At 36.6% G+C, this 9,863-nt stretch overlaps 1 protein-coding gene across 1 annotated transcript; it reads right to left on the reverse strand.

Annotated features, from left to right (window-relative positions):
* Nucleotides 1-7,583: 7,583 nt before the first annotated feature.
* LOC102801245 (transmembrane protein 45B-like) lies at nucleotides 7,584-9,326 on the reverse strand. Its single transcript, XM_006816638.3, has one exon. The coding sequence runs from the start codon at nucleotides 9,237-9,239 to the stop codon at nucleotides 8,322-8,324; it is 918 nt and encodes a 305-aa protein (XP_006816701.2). The 5' UTR covers nucleotides 9,240-9,326; the 3' UTR covers nucleotides 7,584-8,321.
* Nucleotides 9,327-9,863: the final 537 nt, after the last annotated feature.

Raw genomic sequence — 9,863 nt, forward strand, 5'->3', positions numbered from 1 at the left:
ATGAAAGCAATGACATAGATAGATGAAAGCAATGATATAGATAGATAAAAGCAATGACACAGACAGAAGAAAGCAATGATATATACAGATGAAAGCAATGACACAGACAGATGAAAGCAAGGACATAGATAGATGAAAGCAATGATATAGATAGATAAAAGCAATGACACAGACAGAAGAAAGCAATGATATATACAGATGAAAGCAATGCCACAGACAGATGAAAGCAATGACACGGACAGATGAAAGCAATGACATAGATAGATGAAAGCAATGACATAGATAGATGAAAGCAATGACATAGATAGATGAAAGCAATGACATAGATAGATGAAAGCAATGACGTAGATAGATGAAAGCAATGCATAGATAGATGAAAGCAATGACATAGACAGATGAAAGCAATGACATAGATAGATGAAAGCAATGAGATAGACAGAAGAAGACAATGTCGTATATAGATGAAAGCAATGACATAGGCAGATGAAAGTAATGACATAGACAGATGAAAGCAATGACATAGACAGATGAAAGCAATGACATAGACAGATGAAAGCAATGACAAAGATAAATGAAAGCAATGACATAGATAGATGAAAGCAATGACATAGACAGAAGAAGGCAATGTCGTATATAGATGAAAGCAATGACATAGACAGATGAATGCAATGATATAGACACATTAAAGCAATGAAATATATAGATGAAAGCAATGACATAGATAGATGAAAGCAATGACATAGACAGAAGAAGGCAATGTCGTATATAGATGAAAGCAATGACATAGACAGATGAAAGCAATGATATAGACACATGAAAGCAATGACATATATAGATGAAAGCAATGACGTAGATAGATGAAAGCAATGGCTTAGATAGATGACAGCAATGACATAGACAGATAAAAGCAATAACATAGATAGATGAAAGCAATGACATAGATAGACGAAAGCAATGACATAGACAGATAAAAGCAATGACATAGACAGAAGAAAGCAATGACGTAGATAGACGAAAGCAATGACACAGACAGATGAAAGCAATGACATAGATAGATGAAAGCAATGCATAGATAGATGAAAGCAATGACATAGATAGATGAAAGCAATGGCACAGATAGTAGAAAGCAATGACGTAGATAGATGAAAGCAATGCATAGATAGATGAAAGCAATGACATAGATAGAAGAAAGCAATGACGTAGATAGATGAAAGCAATGACATAGACAGTTGAAAGCAATGACATAGACAGATGAAAGCAATGACATAGATAGATGAAAGCAATGGCACAGATAGATGAAAGCAATGACATAGACAGAAGAAAGCAATGACGTAGATAGATGAAAGCAATGCATAGATAGATGAAAGCAATGACATAGACAGAAGAAAGCAATGACGTAGATAGATGAAAGCAATGACATAGACAGATGAAAGCAATGACATAGACAGATGAAAGCAATGACATAGATAGATGAAAGCAATGATATAGATAGATGAAAGCAATGATATATACAGATGACAGCAATGACACAGACAGATGAAAGCAATGACATAGATAGATGAAAGCCATGACATAGACAGAAGAAGGCAATGTCGTATATAGATGAAAGCAATGACATAGACAGATGAAAGCAATGATATAGACACATGAAAGCAATGACATATATAGATGAAAGCAATGACATAGATAGATGAAAGCAATGACATAGATAGATGAAAGCAATGACATAGACAGAAGAAAGTAATGACGTGGATAGATAAAAGCAATGACATAGACAGATAAAAGCAATAACATAGATAGATGAAAGCAATGACATAGATAGATAAAAGCAATGACATAGACAGATAAAAGCAATAACATAGATAGATGAAAGCAATGACATAAATAGATAAAAGCAATGACATAGATAGATGAAAGCAATGATAGATTGATGAAAGCAATAACATAGATAGATGAAAGCAATGACATAGATAGATGAAAGTAATGACATAGACAGAAGAAAGAAATGACGTGGATAGATGAAAGCAATGACATAGATAGATGAAAGCAATGACATAGACAGAAGAAAGCAATGACATAGATAGATGAAAGCAATGATAGATTGATGAAAGCAATAACATAGATAGATGAAAGCAATGACATAGATAGATGAAAGTAATGACATAGACAGAAGAAAGCAATGACGTGGATAGATGAAAGCAATGACATAGATAGATGAAAGCAATGGCTTAGATAGATGACAGCAATGACATAGACAGATAAAAGCAATAACATAGATAGATGAAAGCAATGACATAGATAGACGAAAGCAATGACATAGACAGATAAAAGCAATAACATGGATAGATGAAAGCAATGACATAGATAGATGAAAGCAATGGCATATACAGAAGAAAGCAATGACGTAGATAGATGAAAGCAATGACATAGATAGATGAAAGCAATGACATAAATAGATGAAAGCAATGACATAGACAGAAGAAAGCAATGACGTAGATAGATGAAACCAATGGCTTAGATAGATGACAGCAATGACATAGACAGATAAAAGCAATAACATAGATAGATGAAAGCAATGACGTAGATAGATGAAAGCAATGACATAGACAGATGAAAGCAATGACGTAGATAGATGAAAGCAATGACGTAGATAGGTGAAAGCAATGACGTAGATAGATGAAAGTAATGACATAGACAGAAGAAAGCAATGACGTGGATAGATGAAAGCAATGACATAGATAGATGAAAGCAATGACATAAATAGATGAAAGCAATGACATAGACAGAAGAAAGCAATGACGTAGATAGATGAAAGCAATGGCTTAGATAGATGACAGCAATGACATAGACAGATAAAAGCAATAACATAGATAGATGAAAGCAATGACATAGATAGACGAAAGCAATGACATAGACAGATAAAAGCAATAACATGGATAGATGAAAGCAATGACATAGATAGATGAAAGCAATGGCATATACAGAAGAAAGCAATGACGTAGATAGATGAAAGCAATGACATAGATAGATGAAAGCAATGACATAAATAGATGAAAGCAATGACATAGACAGAAGAAAGCAATGACGTAGATAGATGAAACCAATGGCTTAGATAGATGACAGCAATGACATAGACAGATAAAAGCAATAACATAGATAGATGAAAGCAATGACGTAGATAGATGAAAGCAATGACATAGACAGATGAAAGCAATGACGTAGATAGATGAAAGCAATGACGTAGATAGGTGAAAGCAATGACGTAGATAGATGAAAGCAATGACATAGATAGATGAAAGCAATGATATAGATAGATGAAAGCAATGACATAGATAGATGAAAGCAATGATATAGATAGATGAAAGCAATGACATAGATAGATGGAAGCAATGTCATAAATAGATGAAAGCAATGACATAAATAGATGAAAGCAATGACATAGACAGAAGAAAGCAATGACGTAGACAGGTGAAAGCAATGACATAGACAGAAGAAAGCAATGACGAAGATAGATGAACGCAATGACATAGATAGATGAAAGCAATGACATAGACAGAAGAAAGCAATGACATAGATAGATGAAAGCAATGACATAGACAGATGAAAGCAATAACATAGATAGATGAAAGCAATGACATAGACAGAAGAAAGCAATAACATAGATAGATGAAAGCAATGACATAGAAAGAAGAAAGCAATGACGTGGATAGATGAAAGCAATGACATAGATAGATGAAAGCAATGACATAAATAGATGAAAGCAGTGACATAGACAGAAGAAAGCAATGACGTAGATAGATGAAAGCAATGACAGATAGACGAAAGCAATGCATAGATAGATGAAAGCAATGACATAAATAGATGAAAGCAATGACATAAGTAGATGAAAGCAGTGACATAGACAGAAGAAAGCAATGACGTAGATAGATGAAAGCAATGACATAGATAGACGAAAGCAATGACATAGACAGATAAAAGCAATAACATAGATAGATGAAAGCAATGACATAGATAGATGAAAGCAATGGCATAGACAGAAGAAAGCAATGATGTAGATAGATGAAAGCAATGACATAAATAGATGAAAGCAATGACATAGATAGATGAAAGCAATGACGTAGATAGATGAAAGCAATGATATAGATAGATGAAAGCAATGACATAGATAGATGAAAGCAATGACATATATATAGATGAAAGCAATGGCATAGATGGATGAAAGCAATGACGTAGATAGATGAAAGCAATGACATAGATAGATAAAATTAGTGACATGCATAAAATGAAATGTCAAACAAATCGATAACTATGTTTAGTTGTGTAGTCGTTTGTCATTTTACAATTTAGCAAATCTCAGATGACCACAGGTAAAAAAAAATGGCGGAACTGTCCCAGAAGCTGTAACAGTCGATAGAGGGCGTTATTTACACAAACAATGTACTCGCATTTTATCACAGGGAGCCCAGGAACTATAATCATCTGTAATACATAGTCTCTATGAACGGGGTTGGGGGGGGGGGGTATCGGCTGGTATCTAGTGTAAGAAATAGACAAGGGATGAAGGCTCCAGTCAGCTCACATTTGTTAAACTCGAAAAAACATACGAAAAGAATGAAAAATAAAATATAAAAAAAATACCAGGTTGAAGAATATTAGCTGCTTCTTCAAATTTCGCCAAAGCCCTACCTACATTTTACAGATATCTGCAGAATAAATCAAGAAAACTACACAAATTTACTCCATTTAGGAATTCCTAACGGTTTGCCCGAACGCACGGCACAGTTGGAGGCGTGGCCTGTTCAGCATTTGTCAACAACCAATCATAAGACTGGTTACGAACCACATCGAGGTCACGACTCGGTTAGCCTTGCTCAACTGGTTCGTAACTAGTCTTGTGATTGGTTGTTGACAAATGCTGAACAGGCCACGCCTCCAACGGTGTCGTGCGTACGGACTTACCGTTAGGAATTCCTAAATGGAGTCAATTTGTGTAGTTTTCTTGATTTATTCTGCAGATATCGGTAAAATGTAGGTAAGGCTTTGGCGAAATGCGAAGGAGCAACTAATATTCTTCAACCTGGTATTTTTTTTAGATTTTATTTTTTATTTTTTTCGTCTTTTTTGAGTTTAAAAAATGTGAGCTGGCTGGAGCCTTCATTCCTTGTCTATTTCTTACACTAGATACCAGCCGATACCCCCCCCCCCCCCGCTCATAGAGACTGTGTATTACAGTTGATTATAGTTCCTGGGCTCCCTGTGGTGCAACTGCCACACATGTATAATTTGGAATAACAAGCTTGGTTCGCTGATGCCACCGTTGCCAGGTAACTATTCAAACACAATCAGGTTAAATCCGAAACCGACGGAGTATCAGTCCTCGACAACTAAGCGTGTAACTGTGTGACGGCTACTTCACCGTTTACGATTCCTGACAATCATAAAAAAGAAGAAAAATGACTATCGTGAATTATTATATCGAATTTGATTTATATTTTTATTTTTAGTTAATATTTAAATAACGACCAGATGAAGATATATGTACACAGTTTAATAATAGTTCTGATTTATGGTCACTATTTGAATACATTAAACTGTACTAAACATTCGTTCATACGGTAGTGAGTAATTGGCGTGACGGGAAGGGGCAATATAATTAATTTGGAAGTGAGATCTGGGGACATGGGATGATACGTCTAATTAATTTCCATTAAAAATTATTGTATTTATCATGACTTTTGTATTTAAGAGAAAACTTAAGCAAGCTATATTTTAATATCGTTTTATTTTTCAGTTTGTTTCTGTTTTTATATGTTCTTCATAGTTGTTCCACGAGTTTATCGACATACGGACGAAACGTCAGGGGTAGACTAAAATGTCTTTGATGAATCGCCCGAGCTGACGCAAACAAATAAATTTGTTAATTCTTAATCGAAGAAAAATTTCACCAACTCAATAATGTTAAAAAAATCATCATCTGAATTTGATAGATACATATATCGACAATAAACGCAATATATTATTTTATTTGGACACACCCTGGCAACGACATGGCGTGGTTTACTACTTACTTCGCTCGTTCATGTGTGTATGTATAATTATTTCAGACGCATTGTTCGTCACCGGTCAAGGACTGACACGTCGACAGTGCTCTGACTATGATAACTATGTTTACTGATACAAGCCAGTGACTGGTGTGCGGAATGATATTTATAAATAAACATTGCAAGCAGTCTCACTGGGCGTGTTACGGAACCTGTCGGGCGTGTAGCATATTGGTACATGTGTACTCGGGAATACGTGACGAATCGCACATTCATTCATTCATTCATTCAGAGGTACAGATGGTGCGTACAAATGGTAAACAGCGTGTTTTTTTCACCGATATTGCCTTTTCCCATTTTGTTGTTGACGTGTTAAAGTCCGAACTTTGGCTGAAATTTGAGTTAATTACGTCATCTTGACAACATTTTTCGGTAAATGAAAAAATCCAATAAGTTATACATTTGTAATTACAATTTCATCTCTCAATAACACAATTGCTTTGATTGGTCAGTGCGTGGTCATGTGAATACCTTTACAGAGTTTGAACTTCAGAGTTGAGAGGGCGCCTATGTTCATTGTAAAATGTAATAAAATATCCTTAATGTATAGTAATAGTATAGCGAGAATTGAAAGGACATCTAGGCAACTCCTTGGGTGTTGACGTTGAAGCAGTTTCCTTCGAAACCTCTTTAAAATTCAAGCCCGGCTATAATAATGACCGGTCAGGAAAGACAATATTGGCTTCATTTAGCTGTGACGTCATAAAATCACAATCTACACTTAATAAAAATGATTATAAATAGCATTTATCTCCCCGGGGACAAATTCGACTCACAAACAGTCTCACTGTCTTTACTCAGAATAATATTCATTTCAATAATCCCCCCCCCTTAGAACGGTAAATTTATAATTATTAGGCAGCATAAACGTGATATTTTGCGTAACAGTTATTTTGCAAAAACAAATCCACGAAAGAATCGTTTACAAATCAGTTAACCAGTTTGCAATTTTAAGTCACTAGTTTTCATTATTTGCGCAGATTATTAATATCAAATGTGGGACATTTGTCGTGACTTTATAGCTAACATAATACAGTTGGCTACGACTAGAAAACATTGCATACTATTTTTCGTTGATTTGTTTACAAGCCTATCACGCGTGCATAATTGGTGTGCACGTGTACTGTATGTGCCCTTCTCTACGCGTATCAATGATGATTTGTGATGGTGTGGAGGGGGTAATAAACATTTCTCCCTCTGCATATCGAGATAACTTCCTTCCGACGATTTACTATACATGAGTAGTACGCCACTTCCGATTACCTAGTTGCTAGGTTACACTGGTCGCAATATAGTGTCGTATAATATACGGCGTCGCGCGCTATACCTAAGGTGGAAAACAAAGCGCCCTACCAACAGCAATTTAACTCATATTATGATAAAACGTCAAATTCCCATTATTATTACGTAATCGATATTGGCTCATGCCATACCACTATTAACTCGTCACACACACTCGTCACACACTTGCGTACACAAGTGTTAGGAAAATCGCAGTTTAATATTTAAATATAAAATAAATCATTCGACAGAATGTGATAACTTGACAATGACAACTTCAACATTAATATACAAAATGCCTTATACTTTACGAAAAACAACGATGAACGGCTTATTTTGTCGTTGTCTATGTTTTAACTTGTCAACAGCCTGTCCCAACCTCCCAACCAATCAGCTCGCCCGGATCAATTAATTATATTTGAAATACAATGTACTTGTTAAGACCTTTACAAATGAGACAACATATACATTTTTTAACCTACGTCGCCGGCCAGTAATTGGAAATAGTGTGTCATACCTTCAAGCTGCCATCACACCAAACAATGGTTTAGCCTTGATTCTACCAGGCCCATCATGCAAGTTTACATTGACTTTACCACATATTTTCAGAAATGTTCTTTGCGTCGAACTGTTTTTATATGTAAAGACTACTAAACAAGACTTTTACGCCTCCACTGGGAAGAGGATTATATTTGAAGCAAAAATAAAGCAAATATCATATAAATAACAGTGTATTTGGCGTTACATGCGTTTACCGCCATAATTCAGTTACAATCATAGGTATTTGTTGCAGTGACGTAGTATTTACTCGAAAGACCAAATAAAGTATGTGGGGTTTACGACTGGAATATCCACCAGCAACAAATGTCAAACTGATATAACTACCGAAATAAAAACATATTATGCTGCTACTAATACCGTGAACTATGGCTAACATGGCTACGTCTTGTACGTTTGTAATAAAGGTTCGTGCTGGGCATCGTCTTTAATTGTGGGAGATGGAATTTTAGAAGACTTGTCCCTATCGCAAATAAACGAGACGATACCGAGAATCCCAAATGTGAATAGTATACTAACTGCAAGGTGCCAACCGACTGCCATCGTGGCAAACATGGCATTGGCATGGGAGTCAGTCCACGGCGAGCATTTCCCCTCCCATTGTCCTGTCAGCATTGATGCTATTTGCAAAAACCACGTCCCCTGTAGCATGATCGTCGCCGACCGTAGAAACGGTAGCAAGGTGTCATTGACCATCCAGATCTCGGCCGTCGAAATGATTGCAGTCATCGTCGCTGCTAGCACTATCATCGAATGGACGGTGTAATCGAGAAGGGAATTTCTTTGCTGGGAGTGGAAATAAAACAAGAGCGCTTCACTGAAGAACGCCAGGGCGCAGAAGAAAGTTTCGTAAGAACGCAGACCAGACACACAGGTACGCGACAGAAGAAGCACAATGGCGTAGGTAATAAAAAATGCGTACATGGTACAGTGTTGCCACTCCGCCGAGTGTACAAACGGTTGGAGTGGGTCCGTGGCATTAAACAGTTCCCATTTCGAATACGGGATAGACTGTTCCCCTATAAAGCCGATGCAACTCAGCACAAGGAGCGCAGCGCCTTCCCAAAACTCCGCTGGACGTCGCAGAAATTTGCTGAAGAAGTTGTGGCGTCCATCGTCTGATGGTTCCGTCAATGGCTGTACAGATGTGTAGTTCGATTTGACGAAGCGATATGAGTTCTTAACTGTGAACCAAGCCCCGAGGACTACGATGAAAAATCCAGGGATAACATGGCCAATAGTAGCACCTTTCAAAGTGCATTTCTCGTCCCAGTTTTCCCATTCATAATACTTGGCCATACTCCGGATGCCGTGTTCAGCTACGGTTCTTCGGGTAGCTTTTTCATCAATTCCCTTCTTGCTCAATTACTGGGCGCTACCAGGAGATGTAATAGCTCCCATGCAAGGTACAAAGTTCAACACATGTGCGCACGTGACGCTTACTCTGTGCTCTATACAGTTCATGAACCCTCTGTTCTACAATTAGACTCAAAGTTCCTGTACACGATATATACTATTTCCCGGGATTAGTGCGTTACAAGATACGGTCTATTGTAATTTTATCTTTGTTCGAAATGTCTTATTAATGAAGTTCTACATTCAAAGAACTAAAACTAATCAGAACAGGAAGTGTATTCCAATTTTTCAACGAATCTTCTGGAATTACGTAACTCTGGGTTTAGGACCAAATTCATTTGCACGCAGTAAAAACATAGACAAATATACTTGAACCATGTTTTTCCTAGACTTGTTTGTGTTTCAGTTTGTTGGTGTGTATAAACTCAGACAACCAATAAGTTATTAATTAACAGTAGTGTTGTATAAACGACGAAAGCTTTGAGGTCGTGAAACCCGGGTTACTTCGAAACAAATGAGTTGTTTAATAATGTTTTATTTTATTGAAAAAAACAACAAACAAGAGAT

Source organism: Saccoglossus kowalevskii, chromosome 10 (genome assembly GCF_978046115.1).
Source record: "Saccoglossus kowalevskii chromosome 10, keSacKowa6.1, whole genome shotgun sequence".
Classification (NCBI taxonomy): domain Eukaryota; kingdom Metazoa; phylum Hemichordata; class Enteropneusta; family Harrimaniidae; genus Saccoglossus; species Saccoglossus kowalevskii.